At 40.3% G+C, this 15,960-nt stretch overlaps 1 protein-coding gene across 1 annotated transcript in view; it reads left to right on the plus strand.

Annotated features, from left to right (window-relative positions):
• Positions 1-15,960, plus strand: part of ZCCHC17 (zinc finger CCHC-type containing 17) — a 46,733-nt gene that overhangs the window by 16,623 nt on the left and 14,150 nt on the right. The window contains exons 3-6 of the mRNA XM_007468644.1: positions 2,198-2,298; positions 3,974-4,065; positions 10,616-10,716; positions 12,511-12,656. Coding sequence (XP_007468706.1) covers positions 2,198-2,298; positions 3,974-4,065; positions 10,616-10,716; positions 12,511-12,656 — 440 coding nt within the window. The remainder of the gene's footprint in view (positions 1-2,197; positions 2,299-3,973; positions 4,066-10,615; positions 10,717-12,510; positions 12,657-15,960) is intronic.

Below are 15,960 nucleotides of genomic sequence, written 5' to 3' on the forward strand. Positions count from 1 at the left end.
GCATCGGCAGGCGGACCCTCAACCACTGCGCCACCAGGGAAGCCCAAGCATTTTTATTATTTAAATGAGAAAATGCTAGTTGCCTACAATGCTTGGCACATAGTAGGCACTCAATAAATATTTGCAAAAGAATGAATTATTGATGTATTTTTACATAATCTTTTGAACATTGTTTTTAATGGGCCAAGTAGCTATACCATAGTTGACTTAACCATTACCCTATTGCTAGATATTAGGTTGTTTCTAATTTTTTTCTGTCTTAAAAATACATTGAATATTTTGATATAGATCACTTTTCTAGGTGCATATAGATTTTTCTGTGTATAAGATTATTTTTTTAGTCTCAGAAGTGATTATAGGTCAAGTTAATTATTAGAACTCTTGGTGCAAGGGACAAAAATACAGGAGAAATGTTTTGTCTAATTTAGCTGGGGAGTAAATTTAGCTTCCACCAGGGCTGGATCAGGTGCTCAGTTTATGCCTTCAGGGCTTTGGTCGCTTGTTTATGCAGGCTCTTCTTTTGCTTCCCTCTGGCTTACTCTTGCCACCTGGTGGTAAAGATGAGCATTGGTAACTTTTTGTAGTTTATAATCCTGACAAAAGGCATGAGAAAGTTGATTTGATTTAGCTAGCATCTTGTGTCTGTCCCTGAACCAATCAATTGTTGTGGCCCGGGGAATGAAGTAATTTGATTGACTACGCCTGTGTCATGTGCCCACAGCTGGGGGTCAGATCAGCTCCGACCAAATTACAAGGACTGACCAGATTATTTTAGAACGTAGGGAAGGTGGTTCTCCCAGAAAAAGACCTTGGACAGACAAGGAAAAGGATTTAATTTTATTAAATATTTTTATCAGTCTTGATAGCCATTGCTAAATGGTTTCTAAAGATTTGTGTTAGCCTCAGAAATATTTCTTATTTTGCTATACTCATATCAACATTGGATATTATCTTCTAAATATTTTGCTAATTTAATAGATTAAAAATGTCACCTTTTTTATATTTACTTTTTTCACTTATCATAATTATTTTCTGTAACTAACTTAAATGGCTGCTTACTCCTTTGTTTCTTTGGCTGCGTTGGGTCTTCTTTGCTGTGCGCAGGCTTTCTCTAGTTGGGGCGAGCAGGGGCTACTCTTCGTCGCAGTGCGTGGGCTTCTCATTGCGGTGGCTTCTGTTGTTGCGGAGCACGGGCTCTAGGCGCGTGGGCTTCAGTAGTTGTGGCTCACGGGCTCTAGAGCACAGGCTCAGTAGTTGTGGCGCACGGGCTTAGTTGCTCTGCGGCATGTGGGAGCTTCCCGGACCAGGGATCGAACCCATGTCCCCGGCATTGGCAGGCGGATTCTTAACCACTGCGCCACCAGGGAAGTCCCTGTTGACTCTTCTTTGAAAAATTTATCATAATTTACCAAGCTGTTTTCCAATTATTCGTCGTTTAGATTGTTTCGTAATTTTTATTTTTAACCTTGGTAGGTAATAATACTGCAAGTTCTTTTTTTTACATCTTTATTGGAGTATAATTGCTTTACAATGGTGTGTTATTTTCTGCAAGTATTTTTATATGCCATAGATTTTTGCCTCTACTGAGTTTTTCTTTTGGAAAAATTCCAATGGTGATATTCTTGCATCAAAGGTATAAACATTTCTATGCCCTTTGTTTTCAAAGAATTTTACCAACTTGTATTTTTACCAGTATTATATAAATGTAGTTGTTGTATTACATCTCTACTAACATTAAACACTATTTTAAAAAATATTTGTTAGTTGATTAGGTATAAAAAGTGATTTCAAATTGTTTTTTTGTTTTTTAAAATAAATTTATTTATTTATTTATTTTTGGCTGTGTTGGGTCTTCATTGCTGCATGTGGGCTTTCTCTAGTTGCAGCGAGCAGGGGCTACTCTTGTTGGCGGAGCCTGGGCTCTAGACGCGCGGGCTTCAGTAGTTGTGACACGCGGGCTCCATGGCATGTGGGATCTTCCCGGACCAGGGATCGAAACCATGTTCGATCCCTGCAGAGGCAGGCGGATTCTTAACCACTGCGCCACCAGGGAAGTCCTCAAATTGTTTTAATTTGCAGTTTTAAATTAATGAAACCTTTTTCAGTGAATCTCCAACTCTTCTCCTTACTGTGTTATTTAGAGTGTGAATACCAGACATGCCCTGTGCCTTATTTTATTTCTTCTTCTTGTGCTCAGGTCTGGTCCATCGAACTCACATGTCATCCTGTCGCGTGGATAAGCCCTCTGAGATAGTAGATGTCGGAGACAAAGTGTGGGTGAAGCTTATTGGACGAGAGGTAAAGTTCTGTGTAGTTGTAACTCGTTAGAAAGGATTAGGAAAACCTGGGATTTTCTTAGTATTTCATGATCATATTTCATGAGTGTGTATGCATTGTTAACCGTGGCTGATAATCTTATTTTTGAATCCTGCCACTATAATCTGACTTGAATTTAAACCTTTGGGCTGTCTGTCATGCAAACTCAGAAGGAATGGTGTGAACTGTATGTAATAAGTGTGGTGCAATAAGTACATGTTTATAAAACTTCCTTCCCTGAAGCTCACCCACATGGTGGGTGTGGAGAAAATACCAAAAAAGTAAAGACCCAAAAAGAGAGAAGAAAACTTAATCGATGAGACTATCTTTTAGTAGAAATCTTCCAGATGCACTTCAATTTGGACCAAAGCAAAAAGGGGCATAGAGTTTACAGTCATTTTTTCCTCATACCTGGCACCATGCAATGTGAGGGAAATGAGAAAGCACTGGAGGATCCTGTTAACAGCAACTCACTTGAGGGTCTGCGGGTGTGGACAGACCACAGGAGAGGTGTGCACATACACTGAGACCTGCTCTTTTACCAGAGAATGGCAGGGGAGACAGGCCTGAAAGAGATATTATTCGACAGTATTTGAGTGCTTATTATGTACTAGGTCTGAGGGATACAAGAATCAGATGTAAATGACTCCAGTGGTTATGGAACTTATATAGATTATAACTGGAGGAGACAAATAAAAAGTAAGCAAGCTAAAATAATTAAAAATAATTATAAGTTATAGTAAGTGCTCTAATAGGTTCAAATAATGTGGAGGTAGATTTAGATAAAGTGGTCAGGAACGGGCTTCCTGCGGGGGTGGTATATGAGCTGAGACCCAAAGAAAGAGGAACTAGTCATGTGAAATGTTAGGAAAAGAATATTCCAGGCAAAGAGAATAGCTGATACAAAGACCCCAAAGTGAAGAGGGCCTTCAAATGCTGGAGGAAGCAAAAGAAGACCAATGTGCCTAACAACTGTCTTCACATTTAAAGATGCTTTTAATTGTTTTCGTGGTTTTTTGTTTGTTTGTTTTCTGTTTTTTTTGCGGTACGCAGGCCTCTCACTGTTGTGGCCTCTCCCGTTGCAGAGCACAGGCTTCGGACGCGCAGGCTCAGTGGCCATGGCTCACGGGCCCAGCCGCTCCGCGGCATGTGGGATCTTCCTGGACCGGGGCACGAACCTGTGTCCCCTGCATCGGCAGGCAGACTCAACCACTGTGCCACCAGGGAAGCCCCTGCTTTCATGTTTAAGAAGCTTTTAGACGAAGTCCAAAAGGATATCTAGTCCACTGGAACATTCTGAAACCTATTCTGTGCTCATGGATCTCTGAACAGATTATTATGCTGAACTATCTAAAAGAAACAGCTTTTATTTTCTTCCTGGTTACTTCCACAGGCTCCAGATTTCTGAGCAACCATTTTTGTCTTTCCCCCCAGGAGGGTCAAGAATGATAAGAAAACCATTTCCTAAAATGATTTTGCCATAGGATCTGCCTGTTATGCTTATTAGTACCCACAATGTTCCTAGCACAGGACCTTGGCCATAAGAGGAACTCAGTGTTTGTTACATGATAAAAACTTCAATTCTTAAATAATTTTAGACCAGCCGTCTAAATGATGTACTTTGAGCTTTTGCTGACTTTGCTTTTGTTTTTTTCAGATGAAAAATGATAGGATAAAAGTATCCCTCTCCATGAAGGTTGTCAACCAAGGGACTGGGAAGGACCTTGACCCCAACAACGTTATCATTGAGTAGGTAAAATGTTTGGAAAGACTAAAATCCTTCTACTTCTCAAACCATAGAATGCTGTAGTGAATCAGGCCCACCTGGGAACTCTCCTATTTGTAGACTATGATATTGATGAGTTATGTGACCTTTGTGAGCTTTGGTTTTTAGAGGTATAAAGTGTTATAGATAACACATTACTGCATAGAGTTCTAAGATGAAATGCTAACATGCACCTCCTAGTATAGAAGTGCACTGTCAGTGGTTTCATTTTCTTCCCCTTATTCTTTTTCTGCTTCTGACCTTTAACCAGTTAGCCAACAAGCATTCATCATGAGGTATTTGTTATTCGCCTTCTCCTAGCTCTGGGACTGAAAAAAGGCAGAGACCATGTAGGAGGAATAACTCCAGTGGGGTTTTAGACTCCTGCATCTTGGGATATGCTGTGTTCTGAACACAGCACCTTACTTTCACTGGCTCTTCTGACCTTTCATTTATGAATGGAAAATTTTCTCTGTAGGATACTGTCTGGTGATATAGGGAATTTGCTATCTCAAAATCTTTCTTGAATACAGGCATACTTTGGAGATACTGTGGGTTCGGTTCTGGACCATCACAATAAAGCAAATATCTTAATAAAGTGAATCACATGAATTTTTTGGTTTCCCAGTGCATATAAAAGTAATGTTTACACTATATTGTAGTCTATTAAGTGTGCAATAGCATAATGTCTAAAAAACAGTGTATGTACCTTAATTAAAAAATACTTTATTGCTTAAAAAATGCTCAAACAATGACAGTAGTAACATCAAAGATCTCTGATCAGAGATCACCATAACAAATATAATAATAATAATAATGAAAAAGTGTGAAATGTTGCAAAATTACCAAATTTGATACAGAGACATAAAGTGAGCAAATACTGTTGGAAAAATAGTGCCAGTAGACTTACTCAACTCAGGGTTGCCACAGACCTTCAAATTGTAGAAAACACAATATCTGTGAAGCTCAATAAAACGAGGGTATACCTGTATATGCCAGTGTTTCTAACCAGGGGTTCCTAGGTCACTAATATCCCTTGAAGGAGTCTTGGGGGTTTATGAACTGTTTCAAGTATTTCAGAAAGCCAACTAAATAATCATACATTTATCCTCAGGTTAACCATGACATTATTTCACTGCTTCTGATGATAAATATCACATTCTTTATCTCATGCTAATTGGGTGCTCTTAATGGCCATCATGTTATTGATTATTTTTTTTTAATAAGAAAAAAATAATAAATGTTGTTTGAGTGGGATCTTGGCGACACAATGTTTGGAAACCCTTAGGTTTATAGTTCTGAGCAAAATCATTTTGGATAAGAAGGAAATTTACCTAAAAGGAAGGGAAATGATATTTATTGAATACATACTATGTGCCAGGCATTATGCCAGGTGGTTTGTGTACATCAATGCATCTAATTTTCATAACAACCTGCAAAGTGGGTGTTATCTCCATTTTACTTTATTTTTTTAGTTTTAGCTTGATGCTTGGTGATAACTTGCCTGTGGTTATATAACACTTTCCATTTACATTAGAAATCTTTTATAACTCTGAGCTCAGAAATGTTATTTAAGTCTGGCATTTACTGATTGCATTGTAATAAATTACTTCTGCTCCAAAGAATCCTGTCTATACAGACTCATTAAAAGCAGTGAAATTTCCCAAAGCCACCCTCATAAGGATAAAATACAAAACAAGTAAGATAAAAGAGCTACTTCTCTTTCTCACAACAAGGGAGGGGAAGGAAAAGGACCCCCTGGTTTTCTGATGAATGTGTCTTTATGTATGGACTACTTCTAGTAATGACTAAGTGACCGAACAGTAACTTTTGTTGTAAACTATTTCTAGACTGCATCTAGGAAAGAAGCATGGTGTAGTGGAATGATGACAGGTTTTAGAGTTAGACTTGAATCAGAAAGAGTCCTAGTTCTGCCACAAGCTAGTATACCACCCTGAGCAGATTCGCTAGCCTCTTTGAACCTCAGCTTCTTCAAATGGAGGTAATGATACCTACATCTTAGAAATGATGGTATGATTAAATGAAATCTTGTTTATAAAGAGCCTAATTGTCTAATCTATAGTAGAAACTTAACATATAGTGGCTACTTGTAGTTATTGTTTTAAAATGTTTCTTTGTTTTTCCTCTAATATCTGAGATGATCATACCCTTTCTTTTGAAAGGATATATAAAACCCATGAGGCAGAGGCCACATCTTATCTCCCATAGTACCTAATGTATAGTAGTCGTTAAGTTAGTGCATCCATTTACTCATTATTCAACAAATATTTACTGGGCTCATATTCTATTTGAGGTATAATGGCAATACCAAGGTTTCTGCCTAAGGACCTTACTGCCTAGTGTAATGAGATAATTATGCAAATAACTTTAATTTTAAGGCAACATGTAATAAATGTTAAAAGAGTGTTTTAAAGGAAGGATTCTAGGAATTAGCTTGAAGAGGAAGAGTTGATATTAGGCCCTGATGGTCAGAGAAGAGGTGGCAACTGAGTTAGGTCTTGAAGAATGGATAAGATTTTGTCAGGCAGCAGGGGGAAGAATAGTATTCCAGGCAGAAGAAATAGTTTGAGGAAAGGCATGAGGCAGGAAAGCACATGGCAATTCATGAGTCTTATTTAAGGAAAGAAGAGGGTATGGTCAGGTACTAGAATGTAGGGCTTGAAAGATACCTTGGGGTCAGATTGTGAACAGCTTTGAATAGCAGTCAAAGAATATGAATGTTTTTTAAAGCCTTTGAGTGGGAGAGACTCCTGAGCAGATTATTCTCTCCAGGTACCCCATTCTCTGGCCTCACCCTGTTAGGCTCAGTATCTTCATGCTGTCTCCAGCTACACACAGTTTGTCAACTACCTTTCATTTTTCATCAAAATCTAGCTGTCTTATATTTCATTCCCTCAGGCCCCAAAATATTAACGAGGTCATCTAATAAGTGAATCTGCAAATGGAAAGGGGTTAAATGCAGTGTCCAGTTAGGTTTAGCCAGCATAGTATAGTCTTTAAAAAGAGCATTTATGTATCGCCACACTGTAATTATCCATTTATATATCTCTTTCCACTGGTAGACTATCTACCATGTCCTATCATTTTAATGTACTTACTCATATCATTGTACTAGCACTGGTGCTTGCCACTTATTAAACTTAAAAAAAAAAAAGAAAGATTAATCCAACTATGTGTGCTGGATGGATTAGAGGCAGGGAGACCAGTAAATGAATTATTACTGTTTAGGTGAAATGTAATGAAGCCTAAACTAGCATGATGGCAATAAGGACAGGAAGGGAGACAGGTGGTGAGTGACACATTTGTTGAATTGGGTGTTAGGTGGGAGGTATGATTTGGCTTATAGTATGTTTGAATCTGCAGTGTATTGGAATTCATTATAATGAGGGTTTGATTAAGCTGCAACTCATAGTCACTTGAAACTCAGTTCTACAAATAAGGACATCCGAAAACAATGGAGTTTTCGTGACTGTTCAAGTTATGTCCCCAAGATCCTGCCTTGGTGGGGTTTTCTGTTTGTTTGTTTAATTTTATTTTATTGTGGTGAGAACATTTAACATGAGATCTACCCGCTTAAGAAATATTTAAGTGTATAATAGTATTGTTGACTATACATACAATATTGTACATTAGATCTCCAGAACTCACTCATCTTCCTTAACTAAAACTTTATGCCTGTTGTTAAGTAACTCACTCACATTTACTTCTCCACTCTCCTCACCTTGGTTTTTGTTATTCAAGCTTCACCCTTTGAACTGACCCTCTCGCATGACCCATACCAGACAGTAGACCTCCTATCATTTGACTAAGATTCTTCTAGGGCAAAAGCTAGGGATTTGAACAGACAGTTTCAGAACTTAAACCATATGCTTTTCTGGTGTGTCCCAACTGGGAAGCCACTAGTCACATAGGCTATTTAAATGTAAAGTAATTAAAAGTAAATAAAATTTGGGGGCTTCCTTGGTGGCGCAGTGGTTAAGAATCCGCCTGCCAATGACAATGACAGTGGCAGACAAAATAAATAAAATAAATAAATTTATTTTTTAAAAATAGTAAATAAAATTTGGTATCCAATTCCTCAATCACTAACCACATTTGAAGTGCTCATTAGCCATAGACATAAAGTCAGACATAAATAGTCAGCAGTACAGACATAAATTTATAGAACTGTCCATCTTTGCATTCTTTTGGACAACAGTATGCTAGATGGTGTGCTCTCTGCTCAGATATAGAGAAGAACATGACATAGACTTTACTATTCATGTCCTGGTTGTGGTACAGAGGGTGAGGCAAAATGTAAACAAATCAGTAAAATAAAGTGAGTATTTAACTCTGCTTGTGGTAGAGTTTATAGAAGATACGATATTTGAGCTGAACTTTAAAGAATGAATGGGACAGAATATGGAGTATCTTTATCCTCTCTGTTTTTTCTCTTGAGCCCACATATCCCATGAAACTGTTGGCTGAAATTTGTGAAGTGAGTAGCTCTGTTTTGCTTTGATATTGTTATCCTGCATTTTTCTGGGTAATGTGGCTCTTTTGGCAGAATATTTCTGTTTTTGCTGGACTCTACAGAGACCTGGTTGGAAAATCTTAGGTGAAGTCAGAGGTCAAAGTTAAAGACGTTCAGGTAAAGAAAAATATTTTGGATGAAGAACAAAGAAATTTCAACAAGCTTTCTTTTTTTAATTTTTAAAAATATATTTTATTTATTTATTTATTTTTGGCTGCGTTGGGTCTTCGTTGCCGCGCATGGCCTTTCTCTAGTTGCGGCGAGCGGGGGCTACTCTTCGTTGCGGTGCATGGGCTTCTCATTGTCATGGCTTCTCTTGTTGCGGAGCACGGGCTCTAGGCATGTGGGCTTAAGTAGTTGTGGCTCACGGGCTCTAGAGCACAGGCTCAATAGTTGTGGCGCTCGGGCTTAGCTGCTCTGCGGCATGTGGGATCTTCCCGGACCAGGGATCGAACCCATGTCCCCGGCACTGGCAGGCAGATTCTTAACCACTGCGCCACCAGGGAAGCCCCAACAAGCATTTTTTGATGCTGTTGCTTGCCAAGCCTTGGGCTGAGGTGCCAGGGAAACAAACACAAGTAAGATACTTTTTAAACAGGCCCACGATCTAGAGAAGAAACAACTCTGTGGTGTGATTTGTGCTAGGATTGACATGTGTATAGGATACAGTTAGAGTTTGAAAGGAAGAATGATCAGGAGTGATACTCTTCAATTAAACATTTTCTAAGAGTACTCTGTGCAGGTACTGTGTGTTATAGTAAAGGTAAAAAATAAGAGCTATGACAACTAGGGTACTTTGGCTGTTCTGGTAGGAGTGTAATTGGTAAACACACTGTCTGGCAGTGTCTACTAAGGCAGATGCCCTACAACCCAGTAGTTCCCATCCTACGTGGAACTAGGCATTTCCCAAAGGAATGCATATACATACATATGTTCACCAAAAGACGTGTGCTAGAAAGTTCACAGAAGCACTTTCATAATGGAAATTACTCAGATACCCATCAACAGCAAAATACTTTGCAGCAATGAGAATAGTTGATCCACAACTACACACAACAGTTGGTTGGATCTCACAAAGTAGCGAAAGGAGCCAGACACAGAAGGGCCCATTCTCTGATTCTGTTGATATAATTTACAAAAATAGATAAAACTAATCTATGCTGTTAGAAACTAGAATAGTAGCTACCCTTGGGGGAAGCACCGTGACTAGAGGGGCTTCGGAGGTGCTGGTGATATTCTGCATCTTTATCTGAGTACTGGTTACTGGGATATTTCAAATTGTAAAAATCAGTGAAGCTGTATACTTGTGAACACTTTTCTGTATGTATTTTATACTTTGGTCAAATGTTTAGAATTTTTACAAAGTGTCGTGGGAATGTGAACAGAGATTAATTCTGGCTGAGGGGCTCAGGGAAGATAACTGGTTAGAAGGAGGGGCAGTAACTAAGCTGAGCCTTGAAACGTTTGGGTGTAGTTAGGTGGTGAAGTGGGAGTAAAGAGGGGAAGCAGAGCATTTCAGAAAGAGGGAGCTGCCTGAGCAGAAGCAGTGAACCATCTGGGGAAGGTAAAATAGTCTGGTTTGCCTTGAGCATATTGTACAAGATGAGGCTGGGAAAGTAAGTTAGAGACAGACTGTGAAAGGCCTGGAATACGAAGGAGCTTGGACTTGATTTTCTAAGAAGTTTTTGAAGGTCTTTTAAACCCAGGAGTGACCTTGTAAGGATTGCAGGGGGCTTAGCAAGGTGAGTAATTATATCTTCATCCCCTGTGCATCAGTGAGATGGAATCTAGTCTCATTCATAATTATTAATTCAGAGCCTTTTCCTGAATGAAAAAAATTGTCATTTCATATCATTTCTTTCACTGCCTGTTTCCTTATGCCCAGTGCTTTTCCTTTCTCCCTTCTACCTGACAAAACAAACAAAAAAACAACATGGAGTATTAACTTGTAGTATCTCTATCTCTTAAAAGGGCCAACAGTCAGTATCATTTCATTACAGGCAAGAAGAGAGGCGGAGGCGGTCCTTCCAGGATTACACTGGGCAGAAGATCACCCTCGAGGCTGTCCTGAACACTACCTGCAAGAAGTGTGGCTGTAAAGGTAAGGCGAAGTCCCTATCATTTCAGATTTTCTCTCCTTGTGGATGGACCCTTTACGGGATGCGGGAGGCCCCCTGGTGTGAGTTAGCTCACTGTGGTTTTTAGCCAAATGCTGGCCTCCCCTGCTCATCTGCTGTTCCTACTAGACTCACATCGGAGTTCATGGCTTGTTGCTTTTTCTGTTTCCTTTTCTGAATGGTGGCCCTGCCAGATACTACACCACCACTACACTACTCCCCTCTCTCTACGGGTGATGCCCTGCCTGGGCAAGGTCCCCATGTACTATGCCAGGAGAGGTAAGAGTGTTGGATTATGATTAACACTCTAAATTTTTTTCTCTAAGGATGATTATTGTTCTGCTGCAAAAATTAAGTGACTTGGAAATATATTCCTTAAGGATCCAAGTCAAGCTCTTTCTTCCTTATTACCTTTAACTTCAGAGTTCTGAATACAGTATCTTTTTAGTAATAAAGAATACAGGCTAGTCACTTCCTTTTAGCTTTGTTTCTTCAAGTTTCCTCCAGTCCTACTCAAATATTAAAGAGCTCTTTCAGCCTGACTTCCCTTGTTGGAGCTATAATGAGAGGTATTGCCGGCTTCTCGTTTTCAGAGTGACCTCAATTTGTCACCCCTTCTCCCTAGCCTTTCACCTACCCAGCTCTCTTGATTTTTCTACAATGAGTGGTAGCAGATTTGTGCCCTGGTTGAGGTCGTGGGGTTTAAGCCCCAATTTGTCATTAATGTAGAGGGAGGAAGGGAAAAATAAAATAGAAAGAATACTTCCTCATGAGTATTGTGGGACCATTTCCAGCATAGATATTTGGAAAACTCTATGCTGTATTCTCCTTCCAGGCACCATCCGGCTTCTGGACTCCAAGTTGCAAAGTAGTTTACACATAGCTTTTTGATGACTTCGTCAAATGCTTTGTGCCCCTGAGAGAGGGTCTACAAAAAGCTCAGACAAAACCAGCTGTGTAGCATCTGTTAAAGGGCCCCTTAATAGCAGTGTAGGCTCAGGGAGGGTGGGGTTCTCTTACCTTCAACTTGTGTCCACCAGGTGTTACATGAGGCAGAGAAGAATAATGAGAGATGGAATTTGGCCCAGGCAGGCCAAAGGTGGTTGGTTTTGATGCAGCAGAAAGAGCACAGGGCAGGGAGGTATGAGACCTGGGGTAAGTTTTAGCTCTGCTGCTGTCTGTGTGACCTTGAGGTACTTCTCTACTCTGGGCCTTCATGTCCTCTGCAAATGCAGTGTTGGATTTGATGATCTCTCAGACCCTTGCCAGACCTGACAGTCTGTGAATGTTGAGTGCCCCTAGGTGACTGCTGTCTTTCTGTGTGTTAGCTTGAATCTGAGTGCTGCCTTCCTGCTTGCTGCCTAAGAGCTGTCTTCCTTTGGGGCTTGGCCTGCCACTCGGCTCCCTCTGCTAAGTATTCTGCTCTCTGGAGCAGCCTTTCATTGTCAGGAATAAGTTCCAAATAGACCTTTAAAAATTCCAGAGCCCAGTTGCTAATGGAGGGCAGCACAAGCCTGTGCCCTCACGTCCTATGCCATTTCCAAAGCCGTGCCAGTGTTTCCCACAGCTCTAGGACCAGATGCTTGACTGGCTCTGGTTAAGTGAGCAATGCCATCTTGAGGTGACAGAAAATCTGCTCTGAAGGCAACAGCTGCTCTGAATGAACTCATTAGTACCTCCTGAACGAGCCAGCCCTTCAGGAACTTCTAGGGAAGATCCACCTGCTAAGGTGAGAGACTGCCTCTTCCCTCCCTACCTTTTCTACTTCTCTTCTGCAGGCCACTTTGCAAAGGATTGTTTCATGCAGCCAGGTGGGACCAAGTACTCTCTGATACCTGATGAGGAAGAGGAGAAGGAGGAGGCAAAGTCAGCAGAGTTTGAAAAGCCTGACCCCACGAGAAATTCTTCTAGAAAAAGAAAGAAGGTGAGTGCTGTCTTTATTTTATTTATCATATTGAGTTTTAAAATAAAAATATACTTTCTGCAGAAATTTTAGAAATACTGAAAAACATAAAGAACATTAGGATCTCTTGTAATCTTTCCACCCAGTGAGACTCTTATAGTACTTTTGGTATATTCTAATATTTTTTCTAGGTAAATATATACATACATATAATATAAATATATATATAATTTTCTAGGGAAGTGTATATATAATTTTCATATACGTATGTGTTTACATATAAACACACAATCATTGTCATACTAGGTATAGTTTATATCCTACTTTTTTCATTATGTTTATCAAAAGCGGGCTTCCCTGGTAGCGCAGTGGTTAAGAATCCGCCTGCCAATGCAGGGGACACGGGTTCGAGCCCTGGCCTGGGAAGATCCCACATGCCACGGATCAACTAAGCCCGTGCGCCACAACTACTGAGCCCGCGTGCTGCAACTACTGAAGCCCGTGCACCTAGAGCCTGTGCTCCGCAACAAGAGAAGCCACTGCAATGAGAAGCCCGCGCACCACAACGAAGAGTAGCCCCCACTCGCCGCAACTGGAGAAAACCTGCGTGCAGCAATGAAGACCCAACGCAGCCAAAATAATAAAATATATACATTTATATTTATCAAAAGCATTTTCTAGTATCCTTAAGTGTTCTTCAAAAACTTGACATAAGAGCACCATATGATATTCTACCCTATGGCTATATGATGGTTTATTTAATAATTTTTCTATTGTGGGATATTTTTGATTACTTCCAACCTAAATCTTTGGCCATATCTCTTATTGCTTTCTTCGGATAAATTCTTAAGTAAGATTACTGAGTTAGGGCTTTAAGACTCTTGATACATCTTATCAAATTGTCTTTCCAGAAAGTACTTATTTTACACCCAGCAGAGGATAAGAGTGCCTGTCTGAGTTGTATCTTCCATCTACTACTTCTAGCAAAACAATTAATAAAACAGACATTAGGGCTTCCCTGGTGGCGCAGTGGTTGAGAGTCCACCTGCTGATGCAGGGGACACGAGTTCGTGCCTTGGTCCGGGAAGATCCCACATGCCGCGGAGCGGCTGGGCCCGTGAGCCATGGCCGCTGAGCCTGCGCGTCTGGAGCCTGTGCTCCGCAATGGGAGAGGCCACGACAGAGAGGCCCACGTACCGCAAAACAAACAAACAAACAAACAAAAACAGACCTTATTGTGGTGCAGGAAAAAAACAGTGCATTTGTAGCATAAAACATAGAGAGGAAATGAAAAAAAACTATGCTATAGTTTGGTCAGAAATAGTTGTTCTCATATAGTATAGTGTTTTTCTTTTTTTTTCTTTTTTTTTTTTTGGCCACACACCACAGCATGTGGGACCTTAGTTCCCCGACCAGGGATCCAACCTGCGCACCCTGCATTGGAAGGCAGAGTCTTAACCACTGGACTGCTGGGGAAGTCCCTAGTGTAGCAGTTTTCTAATTGTGGCTGGTTATTAACTTTTGGGTTTTTTTGGTTTTGTTTTTTCAAAGCTTTGGCAAACTTTTATTGAGTGGTCATTTTATTCCAGGCATTGCAAACCTAGGAATATAAAAACTGTGATAAGGTCCTTGCCCTCAGTGGGCATTATCTACAAATTCAGTATTATCTTCATTTTTTAGATGAGGAGGAAGGTCCATTGTACTATTATTAAGAATTGCCCCAAGTATATGGATAATAATATATCGATCTGTATATTCTTTCCCTGGGTGATCACATCCCTCCTAAGACTTCAGCTGCCCTGACCACTTTCACATCACTAAGTAATATCCCACTGGTACTTCAGACTTTGGCTTGGAGTCAATCAGACGTAGGTTGAGGCCCTTCTGTGCTACTTAACCAGCTATATAACTTTGGGCTCAAAGTAGGATCGTTGTGCTCCTTGAACAACCAAAACCCTTGTTTCTATCCTTCTACCTCGTATTACTAGTTTTACTGACAGCAGTAACCTCCCAGTCTCCCAAGAAAGAAACAATATGTAATTAATTTTCTTCTCCTTACTATCCCATGCCTAGTCAGTCACCAAGTCCTGTCCATGGTACCTTATAATATCCCAATTCTGTTCCTTCCTCCCACTCCCACTACTACTGTGCATTTCACCTGCTTCCCTCTCTCACTTATATTCAGACTATTGAATTAGCCTAGGGAGATTTTAAAACTACATATTTGCCTTCTACCTCTTGAGTACCAAGTTCACAGGGCCTGGGTCTGGGCATCTGATTTTTTTGAAAGAGCACCTTCTTTATCTCACTGCTCGATTCTCTTCATTAATATGATTTTTTGCCCTCTGCTTTAATTCTGAATGTGGACTGCTTGAGGCTGTGTCTATTTTTATTACTCCCTTCTCTTCTCTGACTACCTTCTCCGTAAGTGATCTCATCCTGTCCAGTGGTTTTGAATACCATTTATATGCTAATAATCCCCCAATTAAGTATATGTATCCTTTTTTAAATCCAAGTCTGTAATTCTCCAAGTCTGTAATTCTATCTCTAACTTTTTCTCTGGAACTTCAAATTTAGATACTCAGCTGCCTATTTGACATCTCCATCTGATTGTCGAGTTGACATCAAGCTTAGCACACTCCAAAACTCTTCCATGTTCCTCCTACCCAAGGCTGCTCCCTTCATATTCCTCCCTATCTCAATGAATGGGTCACCAGTTGCTGAAACCAAAATCTGCAGCCTTTGGGTATAGTGTTGTTATTGTTCTAATTGTAGTAAAAGATATGTAACAGAAATTTTACTGTCTTAATCTTTTTTTTTTTGGCGGGAGGCCGTGCTGCACAGCTTGTGGATTTTAGTTCACCAACCAGGGATTGAACTCACCCCCTCGGCAGTGAGAGTGCGGAGTCCTAACCACTGGACCACCAGGGAATTACCCCATCTTAACCGTTTTTAAGTGTACAGTTCTTTGGCATTAAGTAAATTCATATTATTGTGCAATCATCTCCACCATCCATCTCTAATACTCTTTTCCTTTTTTTTTTTTTTTTTTTTTGGCTACGTTGGGTCTTCGTTGTGGTGCACGGGCTTCTCATTGCGGTGGCTTCTCTTGTTGGGGAGCACAAGCTCTAGGCGCGTGGGCTTCAGTAGTTGTGGCTCGCGGGCTTAGTTGCTCCGCAGCATGTGGGATCTTCCCAGACCAGGGATCGAACCCGTGTCTCCTGCATTGGCAGGCGGATTCTTAACTACTGTGTCACCAGGGAAGTCCCTCTAGTACCCTTTTCATTTTGTAAAACTGAAACTCTATACCCATTAAATAATAACT

Source organism: Lipotes vexillifer, unplaced genomic scaffold (genome assembly GCF_000442215.2).
Source record: "Lipotes vexillifer unplaced genomic scaffold, Lipotes_vexillifer_v1.1 scaffold1261, whole genome shotgun sequence".
NCBI lineage: Eukaryota > Metazoa > Chordata > Mammalia > Artiodactyla > Lipotidae > Lipotes > Lipotes vexillifer.